Consider the following 14,168-nt stretch of genomic DNA (forward strand, 5'->3'; position numbering starts at 1 on the left):
GTGAGCTTACTTTTCTGAACTACTCCCTTTTATTACTTAGCTCCTTGAAATCAGCATTCTATATCAGGCAAGGCATAGAAAGCTACCACACCCCTCTCACAAACAGCAAATTCTTATTTTTCAGAATAATTTTGGAGTGGTTTTTAAAAAATCATCCTAAAAAACACTACACTCTCCACAAAATTGGCTTTGCTTCTCTGTTTTTTGCACTTGTCTACCTGGGTCAGAGAAAGAGGGCTCCCATCTGTGATACATTTCATCTAGATAAATGCGGCTGGGTTTTCTTCACTTTACATGTAGATTGTTTTAAAAATATCTCATTTGTCCCTTGTATTTTTTTTTTTTTTTTTTAGATTTAATTTATTTGTTTATTTATTTATTTTTGGCTGAGTTGAGTCTTCGTTGCTGCGCGCGGGCTTTCTCTAGTTGCGGCGAGCGGGGGCTACTCTTCGTTGCCGAGCCAGGGCTTCTCATTGCGGTGGCTTCTCTTGCTGCGGAGCACGGGCTCTAGGAGCACGGGCTTCAGTAGTTGTGGCTCGTGGGCTCTAGAGTGCAGGCTCAGTAGTTGTGGAGCACGGGCTTAGTTGCTCCACAGCATGTGGTATTTTCCCGGACCAGGGCTCGAACCCGTGTCCCCTGCATTGACAGGCGGAATCTTAACCACTGTGCCACGAGGGAAGCCCCTGTCCCTCGAATTTTTTAAGGGCTCTCTTTTTTTCCCTCTTTTTAAAAAATGATTCCTATTACCTCATCAGGGAGTTGTCTGGGGCTATAATATGAGGAGAAGCAGCTCATAACTAAACTGGTTTTAGTGGCATTTAAGACAGTATTTTATCCTGTCAGTTTTCATTTTATTAGATGACAGTGCTTGTAATTTCTCCCTCAATAAGCAAAGATGACTTAGATCAGTGGCCTGATGAATAAGCACGAACATTTGATTTAGAAAAGGAGACCATCCTGGAGCTCACAGAGAGAAAAAAGGATTTCCAACCCCCCACCACACACACTTTAAATGACAACGCAAAGAAGCAGCACCGTCTGTAAACAACATCTTTCAAGGCAATCAATATCAAGGCTCCCCAGGGTTAGGTGATAAGAATAATAATTTAGAAAGAAAATGAGGAGCCCTTAAAAAATACAAGGAGGCAATGAGACATTTTAAAAGAAAATATTATTCATCCTTCCTGTTACCTGAGGCAGACACTACAAAAGAAAGAGAGAAAAAAAAAAAAAAAAAAAGTCCTGGGTGTGAAGGGAAAACTGATGCTTTGGAAGAAAAAGATAAGGACTCCTGTTGAGGGCCGGACGGACAATGGGAGCAGTCTGACACCCTACCTTGGCCTAAATGATTCAGCCCTCCAGACCCATTAACAAGAGTGGATGGAGAAGGACAAAGAACTGTGAAGTGGAAGGACAGATTCCCCGTACACCAGTAATAGAAAAGAAAAACAGAGGAAGCCAAAGTCTCCCATAGAAGGGAACCCAATTAATTGTCTTCGATTTCAGGATCAGTTTTTTCTTGCTGGAGAAGAGGCTCACCGCGGGCAGCAGAGGCAGCAACTTCTGCCAACATGCATCCTGATCAGAATCCCTCAGGGTTCTAGCGCCTGGAACTGAGCTGGCAGGAGGGAGGGCTCAGCCAGGAGTTAACACTTTTTAAGGCATAGGATTGCTGTGCGTGTGCGTGTGTGTGTGTGTGACAGAGAGGCAGATTTTTCCTTTCTTAACATGTCACTTTCCTGCGTAGGAATTCATGATATTCCTCGCAGTCCAGCGAGAGAGGAGAAACACCCCCCACCCCCCCGCCCCCGTAACTTCTGATCGCGCCGGGAGTAACCAGAGAGAGCGCGCCAGCGCCCAGTGCCTTCAGCCGGGCGAAGATTTGACCGGGAACAAAAGGACGCTTGCCAATCAGAAAACGCTACACGAGAACAAGGATAACCACTCTTTGTGTTTTGAAAACTCTTTAATTAGCAAATGCCCTTGGTTTCTAATACGCATTAAAACTTTTCTACGGAAATTCTAAGGATCAAATCATTGCTTCTGCGACGAAGGTGGGATCCCGAAGGGCCACGCGTCGCAGAACTAAGGAAAACAAGGCAATCAAATACTCGCTTTAAACCGTACAGTGTTCCTGGGCACTCGGCCGCATGTTTTTTTTACAGTCATTTCCCCCAACACTGTCTTAGTTTTCTAATGACTTCACTAAAGCTATACCAGATCCCTAGACTCTGGGCCGTGCGCGCGGTCAAGGTGGGCTGGGGCCTGTGTCCCCCGCGCCCGCCGCTCCCCGGCTCTCTCCCCTCAGAGGGGTCTGCACTTCCTCCTGCCTTAAGCCGGCCCCCTCCGCCCGACTCCGATTTCTCCTCGGACACGGCCCCTCCTCCTTTTTACCGCGGGGAGAGGGGGTGAGAGGAGATTGTGGCCTCACGTGGTCTGAGTCCCGGGAGAGAAAAGCAATCCGCGAGGCGAACCCCTTTCTTGCCCCATACCGAACCCCACATTTAGGATCCCGCTACCTAAAAGCGCCCAGCCAAACCCAGCATTTTCAGCCCGGGGAGAGCTAAAGTGACTCCGGATCACGTCTCTCTCCGCTGAGGCGCTGCTCTATTCTCAGCTTCTCCTTGCAAAAGCCTTGCCCGGTGTGCGCCCTTCTGTTTAGGAATGTGTATTTTAGTGTATCCGGAAGAGGAACAAATCTTTCAAGCAAATTCCCTTTCTGGTGCGCTCCCCCCCTCCCCCGGCGAGCGAATTCAGGGTAAAAGTTTTTCTTAACTTTTCCCTCCCAGCCCCCTGCCCCTCCCCTCAGGAATCCGCCCAGAGCGCTGCGGACAGTGCCTCTCCGGTTCCCTAGCCCGCCCCTTCCGACTTCCACCCAATCCAAAGGCGGCCACACAGAAAACAAAGGCTGCCATTGGGCCGCCCTGGAGCTCGAGGGCCCGCCCCCGGAGTGGTTTGTGAATGGGGGGAGGGGAGGGGGCGGGGCGGCCCGGAACCCTGCGAGCCCGACGCTTCTTCTGGCGAGTTGAGCGGCTCCGAGGCGTTACTCTGCGCTCCCTCCCGGCGGGCGGCGGCGGCTGCGGGCGCCGGGACTCACCGGCCAGGGTTGAGCGGGGCTGGAGAGGCCAGGCCCAGGCCGCGGGCACCGGGACCTCGCAGCTTCGGACGCAGTGTGACTGGATTTCTTGAAAGAACTCGCTGAGCTCTTGGCTCCAAGACGCCGATCGGACTCAGCGAGAATCAGCCGTTTGGCTGAAACTTGGGGCCAAGATTTTGGGGCTGAAGAAGGAGCGGGGAGTGGAGAAGGAGGCGAAGGAGGAGGAGGCGGCGGCGAGCGGAGCCTCGAGGCGAGGAGGCGGAGCAGCACCGTAGAGGCGGCGGCTTTGGCTAGCAAGCGGCGGCGCCCGGCTCTCGCCTGCCCGGGGGCCGGACTTGGTGTGGGGGGCGCGCGCGTTACTGTGCGCTGTGAGTCAAGAGACTTGGGCAAACTTTGAAGGGTAACCGGAGACGCTTGTTGCTCCTCGCCGCAGAAAAAGCCTCACCGTTACGTCGCGGCGAGCGGAGAAGGCGGCCCCCGCCGGCGCCCCCGGCCCAGTCAGACGAGTTTGGGCCCCCGGCTGTTGCGCGAGTGCTGGGCGGAGGTGGCGGCGGCGCCCCCGCGGCGCGAGCACCCCAGCTGCAGCGCCCTCGGCTGCGCACCGCCCACGGCCCAGCCCCGGCGCCGCGAGGACTCTCATGCGCCCGGCGCAGCGGCGCCTCCCCAGATCCCAGCCTCTCCCGGCTGCCTTGTCGCGATTCTCGGGCTGAGAACGCCGCTGCACCCGCGGCCGGCGATGCTGGGCCCCCGCGCGGCAGCGTCGCGCTCGCCTCTGGGCCTGTGTACCCTGGTGCTTGCGCTGCTGGGCGCACTGCCCGCGGGCGCCGGGGCGCAGCAGTATCACGGCGAGAAGGGCATCTCAGTACCGGACCATGGCTTCTGCCAGCCCATCTCCATCCCGCTGTGCACGGACATCGCCTACAACCAGACCATCCTGCCCAACCTGCTGGGTCACACGAACCAAGAGGATGCGGGCCTCGAGGTGCACCAATTCTACCCGCTGGTGAAGGTGCAGTGTTCTCCCGAGCTGCGCTTCTTCCTGTGCTCCATGTACGCACCCGTGTGTACCGTGCTCGATAAGGCCATCCCGCCGTGCCGCTCCCTGTGCGAGCGTGCCCGCCAGGGCTGTGAGGCGCTCATGAACAAGTTCGGCTTCCAATGGCCTGAGCGGCTGCGTTGCGAGAACTTCCCCGTGCACGGCGCCGGAGAGATCTGCGTGGGCCAGAACACTTCGGACGGCTCCGGCAGCGCGGGCGGCGGCCCCACCGCCTATCCCACCGCGCCCTACATGCCCGACCTGCCCTTCACCGCGCTGCCTCCGGGGGCCGCTGACGGTAGGGGCCGCTCCGCCTTCCCCTTCTCGTGCCCACGCCAGCTCAAGGTACCCCCCTACCTCGGCTACCGTTTCCTGGGCGAGCGCGACTGCGGCGCCCCTTGCGAGCCGGGCCGCGCCAACGGCCTCATGTACTTTAAGGAGGAGGAGAGGCGCTTCGCCCGCCTCTGGGTGGGCGTGTGGTCAGTGCTGTGCTGCGCCTCGACGCTCTTCACCGTGCTTACCTACCTAGTGGACATGCGGCGCTTCAGCTACCCGGAGCGGCCCATCATCTTCCTATCGGGCTGCTATTTCATGGTGGCCGTGGCGCATGTGGCCGGCTTCCTGTTGGAGGACCGCGCGGTGTGCGTGGAGCGCTTTTCAGACGACGGCTACCGCACGGTGGCGCAGGGCACCAAGAAGGAAGGCTGCACCATTCTCTTCATGGTGCTCTACTTCTTCGGCATGGCCAGTTCCATCTGGTGGGTCATCCTGTCGCTCACCTGGTTCCTGGCGGCCGGCATGAAGTGGGGTCACGAGGCCATCGAGGCCAACTCGCAGTACTTCCACCTGGCCGCGTGGGCCGTGCCCGCTGTCAAGACCATCACCATCCTGGCCATGGGCCAGGTGGACGGGGACCTGCTCAGTGGGGTGTGCTACGTGGGCCTGTCCAGCGTGGACGCGCTGCGGGGCTTCGTGCTGGCGCCCCTGTTCGTCTACCTCTTCATCGGCACGTCCTTCCTGCTGGCCGGCTTCGTGTCGCTGTTCCGCATCCGCACCATCATGAAGCACGACGGCACCAAGACCGAGAAGCTGGAGAAGCTCATGGTGCGCATCGGCGTCTTCAGCGTGCTCTACACCGTGCCGGCCACCATCGTTCTGGCCTGCTACTTCTACGAGCAGGCCTTCCGCGAACACTGGGAGCGCACCTGGCTCCTGCAGACGTGCAAGAGCTACGCGGTGCCCTGCCCGCCCGGCCACTTCCCGCCCATGAGCCCCGACTTCACCGTCTTCATGATCAAGTACCTGATGACCATGATCGTAGGCATCACCACTGGCTTCTGGATCTGGTCCGGCAAGACGCTGCAGTCGTGGCGCCGCTTCTACCACAGACTCAGCCACAGCAGCAAGGGGGAGACTGCGGTATGAGCCCCGGCGCCTCCCCCGCCCTTCCTTCTCCCACCCCTTAGCAGGGGGAAAGGCGCGGTAGGGGAAGAACTGCGGGGTTGGGGGGGGGGGCTTGTTTCTGTAACCTCCTTACGCTCCAGTGAGAAGTGACCTGGAAGTGAGAAGATATACGTAGAGATAGATATACGTGGGTTTGGAAAAGAGGCCTGAGTGGAAAGACGGTTTGGATGAAAAGACTTCTGGCAAAGACTTGCAGGATGATGACGATGATGATGTTAATCCTGTACGGTACGGACCGACCTGGGCCGGTCGAAAAGACTGAGATCAGAAGGTTTGCTGCGAGTTCTTCCCGGCTCTGGGGCCGAACGGGGACTGCGAGCGATTCCCCTGCTGCAAGACAAGTGGCCTGTCCTCACTCCTGTGAGGCCCGGGTGAAAGGCACAGCTCTGTCTGCGGCGGCCGCTTTGTTGGGAGAAGGGAGGACTCCCTGCAGAGTCCTTGTTAAGCGGTGGTCAAACCGTAATCTCTTTTCACTGGGGCCATACTGGAGCCCAGATGGGTTAATTTCCAGGGTCAGACATTACAGTCTCTCCTCCCCTGCCTCCTCCCGCCTGTCTTTCCTCCTCTACTCCTTTCAAGACTTGTAAAGTAAGCATTTTGAAGTCTCGGGAGGCCTGCCTCCTAGAATCCTAATGTGAGGATGCAAAAGAAATGAAGCTAACATTTTGCAACAAGGGAAAGATGGCGAGTAGTAGTTATTTCTACTACTTTTTCTCTTTTCTGGGAAAGGCAGGAGGAAGAAAGAAGGGTGTTTTATTTGGTTTAATACCCTGAAAAGAAGTGATGACTTGTTGCTTTTCAAAACAGGAATGCATTTTTCCCCCTGTCTTTGTTGTAAGAGACAAAAGAGGAAACAAGTGTCTCCCTGTGGAAAGGAACAACTGTGAAGACAGCAACTTTTATAGGCAAAGCAGCGCAAATCTGAAGTTTCCCTTTGAATGTTAATTTGGTTGCGATAAACATTCCTTTTTAAGGAAAAGTGAAGGGCAGTGTGCTTCCATACCCCTTTCCATCAGAGGTTCTGACTTGGCTAAAGGAAATGCAAGGGGTTTTGTTGTGTTTGTTTTAAGTAAATTTAATTCAGAACACATGATCCAACAGGCTCTGTTAAAACGTTCAGGGAAATCTCCCCATTCATTTTTTTGTCTTCCCATAAACCTGCATTTAGGTTTTTTTTTCTATTTTTTCCCTCCAATTTGAATCCTTCAAGATAAAAGGAGAAGCATAATGCCTTTAGCCTCATAATAAAGGAACGTTAAATTTTTTAAAAAGTAAAAAAGCATTTTGTCCTGTTTCCTTTGTTCCATAAATCCGTTTATAAAATATCATGTGTATGCTGACCCTGTCTTTGTGTGGCCGGGTGGGAAGGTGACCTGCAGAAATGACAGTGAGTGAAGCGGACAGTTCAAACCATGGGCCCCATTTTTAAGGAAAGTCATTAAAAGAAGGTAAACTTCAAAGTAATTCTGGAGTTCTTTGAAATGCGCTGGATGACTTAAATTTATTAATCTTAAATCATGTACTTTTTTTTCTGTAATAGAACTCCAATTCTTTTGCATAATGGGCTAAAGCTCAGCAGAGAATCATGGGAGCTAACCTTTACTCCACCTTTGACACCACCCTCCAATCTGGCAATACTATCCTATTTCTCAAAACAGTCTTTAAATGCTGTTTTAAATAGTTCTTAAATCATAGAGGGTACTGTCAGGAGTACAAGTTGCTTTATATGTGTAATGTTAGGTTGAGTGGAGCTGCTTTTTATATTAAAGTTAACATTGACCTTGTGTTCCTTAAACCTCCAAAACTGTCTGATTTGTCAGATTTTTAAAACTCCCACTACACAGTTTTTGGCATCTTTTGTGTTGTATCTCTTGCATGTGAAATTTGTAAAATAGAGACAAGTGCAGTATGTATATTTTGTAAATCTCCCATTTTTGTAAGAAAATATATATTGTATTTATACATTTTTACTTTGGATTTTTGTTTTGTTTTGCCTTTAAAAATCTGCAAGGAAGCCCCACTTTATCACATGTACAGATCACAAATAAATTTTTTTTTAAATACAAAGTGAATGTATATTTAGTTTATGGTTCCTATGTAAGCCAAAGAACAGAATGTTGTATTATAGAAAGATGGTATGGAAGGACGCCACTGTATGTGTCCCTCATAGAGGAAAATGTTATATATATTAAGGTCTTTTTTTCTTGCCTTTTAAAACACAGAGTGTGATGAATGCCTTAACTGTCCTTTATTTTTTTTCTGTTGTTGTTGCTTCCGGCCTCTCTCCACACCACCCTACCACAGACACCACTAAGCTTTTTCACATCCTGCTCTGGATAAATTACTGAAGGTACAGAATAAGCATCTCTTTTAGAGGGGTGCTACGTGATCCATGTTTTTACTACCCTTCAGGCATAGAGTCCATATTTGAAAGATGACTAAATATTTTTGGTCCACTTTTCTGGAGATGTTTTCCTTGGGAAGAATTCTGTGATTTTTTTTTTTTTTTTTTTTTTTTAAATCACTGATTGGTGTTTTTGTATTCTAAGGCCCCTTATCTAAAGTGTTGGGACTTAAATCCTTTGGGTTCAGGTGGCTGGGAAAGTCTGTAGTTGATTCCAGAGATCATAACAGGGGCATTGCACATAGAGCCTTCCCAGCTGTAGGCTTCACTCTACCTTGTAGGTCAATTGAGCCAGAGGTCAAGTGATTCCCCAAGATGGCAGTGACTCAGCAGCTCCGGCAGGAATAGACTCCACGCCTGACCCCAGGATGGCCTCAGAAGCCACTGAAGCTATTCTCTCCTCTTGTCAGAGAGGCTAACTTTGGAATCAGATTAGACCGAGAAGCCTTCGCTATCCAGGCACTTTGATATTAAACAGTCCCTCAGGGAAATAATAAAGGCATTCTAAATACTTCCTCGCTAGCTTTTTTTTTTTTTTTTTTTTTTCCCACTTTAATTCAGGTGTCTATTTGCTGGCTTTTCATAATAGAGTCTCCTCATTCTCTGGCAGCCATCACAGCAGCAGACAGGACACTGCTGTTTCTCCTTCCCTGCTTTGGCTCTAAGTTTCTGTACTTCTAAAGCTCAACAGAAACAGTTCTGTTTTTATTTTAATTAATAGGCTCACACACATGGCTGGTGTGTTTTACAAACACATGCAATGAAAACCAGTGACAGTCCTCACCAAGAGGAGGAAGGCTTGCGGCTGCACTGTGCAAAGCGGCTTTAAGATCCTCCTGGGGTTTGAACATCACAACGGGTGGGAGGTCATCTTAAGCTGTGAAGATTTTGGCATCGAGGAAGGAAAAAAATAGCGACTTCAAGTCTCTTAAGGTTTATCCAGTTTTTGCTCATAAAATGACACCTTTTAGGTTAAAGCATGCCTCTTCTAACACCACAGTAATACTGCCTGTTAAGAGTGTTTGCTTTTGGAGTAGGTGGAAGGCTCCCAATGGGGTTTTTTGCTCGCAAATTAACTGCTGAAGGCACTTAGACCCTTCTGTGGGAGAGCTATGTGACTGCTCCTGTAAATGTGTCCCTTTCCTCTCTTGTCAGTGCTGCCTCATCCTGCAGGGCGCTCACAGATTGCAGAGCACTTGTCTTTAGCGAGGGAACAAAGACTGTGTATGAATAAATTACTACCTGCTTTTTTGCAAGCAAATATAAAACTGTTCAGTTTAATTCCTTTCACAATGTGGTACGTCCTAACGTCGTAGATTCTTACCTTAGAATTTTAGAGGCTTGGGGATCCTTAAGGAGGTGCATCTTTGCAGAAAATAGGTGAGAGAGAGAGTGCTTGTGAAAGGGCATGTGTGGAGTAGGAAAAACATTGGCAGGAGTTTGGTGTTAATCCCTAGTTAAGGAGCAGAAACACTTGTGAACATTTTCTTCAGTTTATAAAACAAAATTAGTCTATACAATAACCCTAGGCAACACCTAATCTTTTAAAGTAGGTTTGTGAGAAATCTTGGTGAGAAACAAATAAATGTCCTGTTGACAACATCTCACCATTAAAGAAAAAGTAGATTTTTTTAATGTGCTTGATAGAAAATAGTGATATCAGAAATTCTCTGGGTAGAACTATAGGAGTATAACAGCTGTAGGTTTGAGCCCTGTAATTATACTGGGAAATTCTCTTCTAACTCTCCCATCTTTAATTTCACTGAAAAGGCAGGTGGCTATTTATAGATGGTATATTTTTACATATGCATATGTGGATGGTGAATAACAGTCTACAGGGCTCCAGGAAATTCTAGTAGAGACCGAAGCACGCCAATGTGGACTTAAATATTTCATAGATCTGTTCTATTTTTCTCTTATTTCACTGTCAGTGACATTAAAGTGATTTCATAAAACTTGGTTCTTCAACTCTTACTTTCCCACTTGTGATATTTCTTACCTCTGAATCTGTATTCCTCACATTTCATAGAAAAGTGAACTAGTTAAAAAGGTACCATTAAAATGTCAGGTCTTTGGTAAATACTCATTGTGCCTCTTACTCTCCGGTTGGAAAAAAAAAAAAAGTTCTAATTGGAATTTTCTCAGTTAGTACCACAGTGGTGGAAAAAGGGAAGTTTAGTCAAGACAATAGTTTATTATAAGTGATCTAGTCCAAGAAGTACTGATCAAGCAACCACTACAGAAAAAGTAGTATGACAGGTACTAAAGGGATTACAGGATTACAGATAAAAGTAAGGAAGACACATTCCACCTAAAGTAACTTGCAGCATAGCTCAGGGTGAGGGAGGACAGCATCCCCCATGGAGGAATAAGCAACTAATTATCTTTCTAGGAAGAACTTGACAAGCGTCATCACAGAGGCCCAAATGCTATTTAGAATAATATTACTTGACATTTGGTGGCATTTACTGTTTTAAAGGCTGCTTTCACATTCACTATTTGACTTTATCCTCAAAATTATTGTAACAATCATGTAACATGGAATCATTCCTATTTTAAAAATGAAGAAGCTGAGAGGCTTAGTGAGTTGAAGTGACACAGGAAGAGGAAAGAATCATCTCCCGTCCTCAGATTCTGAGCTCGGTGCATTCCCTGTAACATGCCACACAGCCTCTCTCTGAAAGTACTGGGAGGTTCAGTCGTGGGAGTAACCCATCTAATTGCAGAGGGTGGGTATCCAGCAAGAATGCATTTCCCAAGAACTCAGATTATGTGATTCACCATAACTTTCATGCTCTTAGATCAATTCCTTCATCTCCGTGGGCCTTGCTTTCCTCCACTGGTGAAGCTGACGTCTGAGACCGAGGCCCTCCTCCAGCATCCTGCGATTCCAAGCGGCTGGTGTGAAGTACAAATATGGCTCATCCATTTGTGGACCATCCGCGGCTATTTTGAAACCCCTGACTGGTTGTTTTTTCCTCCTCTAGGCCAGTGTGTCCCACCTCTCAGCAAACCAAGCCAGTGTGCGCTCAGTGAAGGAAAATGAACTTTCCGTCGGCCTTTATAAGCGCAATTCAAAAAGTAAAATCATTAGTGTATTACTGTACACTGAAGCCAAAATATGAGTTTGGGAGGCTGTCTAGTTTCTTGAAGTAGCTACCATGCTTCTCCTCACTCCTCTTCATAAGCAATTGCTTTCTGCCACTGGGAGTCTGCCTTCCTCAATACCAAAGGGGTTTATTGCATCAGATCTTCTTGGTTTCTCTCAAAGACCACGTCCATATCACAACCAGGTTGGCTGCAGTCTCCTTATCGTGGAATTCTCATTGCTAGGTATTTCAAAGCCAAATCAACATTTTATGTGGCTGAAATAATAGGACAAAGGTTTTTGGTTCTGAACAGTTATACCAGCCAGAATTTTAAATGCTTCTCTAGGTCACTGTCCCTAAAGTCTCTTTCAGAAGACTTCAAGCTAACAAAAGAATATTGAAACTACTATGAGGGATTACAGTGTGCTTTGGCTGGGGGTCTACTTCACTTTGGAAGGATCTTTTGGGGAGCTCAAGGCCACCTCTTTTGCTGTTGATCTTCCTTTAAAATGCTTCACACCTGCAAATCTGTTTATGTGGCATAGCCCTAACATCAGTTCAGCTTCGAGTTCAAGAAGTGGTCTCCGAGAGATGGGCATATCAGAATAGAAGCAAGAAAGGGCATTTAGGAGGCAGAAACAAAGGGAGGAAAAGTGAAGAGATAAAGTGCCATATAGTCCATGAATGAAAACAAGCTGCTCAATTGATTTAAGTAAGACAAACACCTAATACCACCTACCCTTAGAAAATGTGATCCCCAAACTTCAGTGTGGCCTTGCAGATTCTGGAGGACAATTCATTCAAAGGGAAAAGCATCTTGGGGAGGGTATGGTGGGACAGTGGATAGGAAATGTAGTAACCAACAATGAAACTTGTGTTGCATAACCTAGCACCAGTTATATTTTTTAATTTCCAAAGGAAAACAAATGGCATGTAGCATTTAGTTCCAGTTTCCAAATCTGGGTTAGCTGGAAGGAGGGATGCATGGCAGCTGGCCCCTGAGTTGCTTTTTGTAGCAGATGATGTACAGAATAAGCCCTTGAGCTAAAAATCATGAATTATCTTCAGTGCCAACAAATTGTTTCTTGAGGACCTAGGACATGCCAGGTGCTGTGCCAAGCACTGGGTTTAGCAGACTGACTTCTGGAAATTGTCATCCTGAGTCTTAGCCAGAGCTAAGCACACACTTCTCACCTCACTTATTTCCCACACCAGCCTCTCAAGTGGGGAGTGGGCCAGAAATACCTTCACTGGTGTTTACAAACTATCTTTCTCCCCACTGTCCTAAAGTACAATAAGTGGTTAATGGTATCTTTTTTTTTTTTTAACATCTTTATTGGAGTATAATTGCTTTACAATGGTGTGTTAGTTTCTGCTTTATAACAAAGTGAATCAGTTATACATACACATATGTTCCCATATCTTTTCCCTCTTGCGTCTCCCTCCCTCCCACCCTCCCTATCCCACCCCTCTAGGTGGTCACAAAGCACCGAGCTGATCTCCCTGTGCTATGCGGCTGCTTCCCACTAGCTATCTATTTTACATTTGGTAGTGTATATATGTCCATGCCACTCTCTCACCCTGTCACATCTTACCCTTCCCCCTCCCCATATCCTCAAGTCCATTCTCTAGTAGGTCTGTGTCTTTATTCCCATCTTGCCACTAGGTTCTTCATGACCTTTTTTTTTTTTTTCTTAGATTCCATATATATGTGTTAGCATACTGTATTTGTTTTTCTCTTTCTGACTTACTTCACTCTGTATGACAGACTCTAACTCCATCCACCTCACTACAAATACCTCCATTTCGTTTCTTTTTATGGCTGAGTAATATTCCATTGTATATATGTGCCACATCTTCTTTATCCATTCATCAGATGATGGACACTTAGGTTGCTTCCATGTCCTGGCTATTGTAAATAGAGCTGCAATGAACATTTTGGTACATGACTCTTTTTGAATTACGGTTTTTTCAGGGTATATGCCCAGTAGTGGGATTGCTGGGTCATATGGTAGTTCTATTTTTAGTTTTTTAAGGAACCTCCATACTGTTCTCCATAGCAGCTGTATCAATTTACATTCCCACCAACAGTGCAAGAGTGTTCCCTTTTCTCCACACCCTCTCCAGCATTTATTGTTTCTAGATTTTTTGATGATGGCCATTCTGACCGGTGTGAGATGATATCTCATTGTAGTTTTGATTTGCATTTCTCTAATGATTAATGATGTTGAGCATTCTTTCATGTGTTTGTTGGCAATCTGTATATCTTCTTTGGAGAAATGTCTATTTAGGTCTTCTGCCCATTTTTGGATTGGGTTGTTTGTTTTTTTGTTATTGAGCTGCATGAGCTGCTTGTAAATCTTGGAGATTAATCCTTTGTCAATTGCTTCATTTGCAAATATTTTCTCCCATTCTGAGTGTTGTCTTTTTGTCTTGTTTATGGTTTCCTTTGCTGTGCAAAAGCTTTTAAGTTTCATTAGGTCCCATTTGTTTATTTGTGTTTTTATTTTCATTTCTCTAGGAGCTGGGTCAAAAAGGATCTTGCTGTGATTTATGTCATAGAGTGTTCTGCCTATGTTTTCCTCTAAGAGTTTGATAGTGTCTGGCCTTACATTTAGGTCTTTAATCCATTTTGAGTTTATTTTTGTGTATGGTGTTAGGGAGTGTTCTAATTTCATACTTTTACATGTAGCTGTCCAGTTTTCCCAGCACCACTTATTGAAGAGGCTGTCTTTTCTCCACTGTATATGCTTGCCTCCTTTATCAAAGATAAGGTGACCATATGTGCGTGGGTTTATCTCTGGGCGTTCTATCCTGTTCCATTGATCTATGTTTCTGTTTTTGTGCCAGTACCAAAATGTCTTGATTACAGTAGCGGTTAATGGTATCTTGATCACATTCTGAAGAAGGGGAAACTAGTGAGGCTAAAAGCAGCTTGTTCAGTGTCTCGAGTAATCATGATTCCCAACGACCCTGAATCTGAGCTTCAAGATGGGGTGTGACCAGAAGGAGAGGGACATAAGGTGGACAGGGGAGTGATGGGTGATTTTGGACCAGCTTTGGGAAAGGGAGCATGAT

General features: G+C 47.4%; 1 protein-coding gene across 1 annotated transcript; it reads left to right on the forward strand.

Moving 5' to 3' along the window:
• Positions 1 to 1,880: 1,880 nt before the first annotated feature.
• On the forward strand, positions 1,881 to 13,869 carry FZD7 (frizzled class receptor 7). The gene has a single exon (XM_082467154.1). The coding sequence runs from the start codon at positions 3,834 to 3,836 to the stop codon at positions 5,556 to 5,558; it is 1,725 nt and encodes a 574-aa protein (XP_082323280.1). The 5' UTR covers positions 1,881 to 3,833; the 3' UTR covers positions 5,559 to 13,869.
• The last annotated feature ends 299 nt before the right edge of the window (positions 13,870 to 14,168 follow it).

The sequence above is a fragment of the Balaenoptera physalus genome (assembly GCF_965194825.1).
Source record: "Balaenoptera physalus genome assembly, chromosome: 6".
Lineage (NCBI taxonomy): Eukaryota > Metazoa > Chordata > Mammalia > Artiodactyla > Balaenopteridae > Balaenoptera > Balaenoptera physalus.

Bases quoted from the DNA above. Each gene is read 5' to 3' on its own strand.
- FZD7 (XM_082467154.1), top strand. From the start codon at position 3,834: ATGCTGGGCCCCCGCGCGGCAGCGTCGCGCTCGCCTCTGGGCCTGTGT.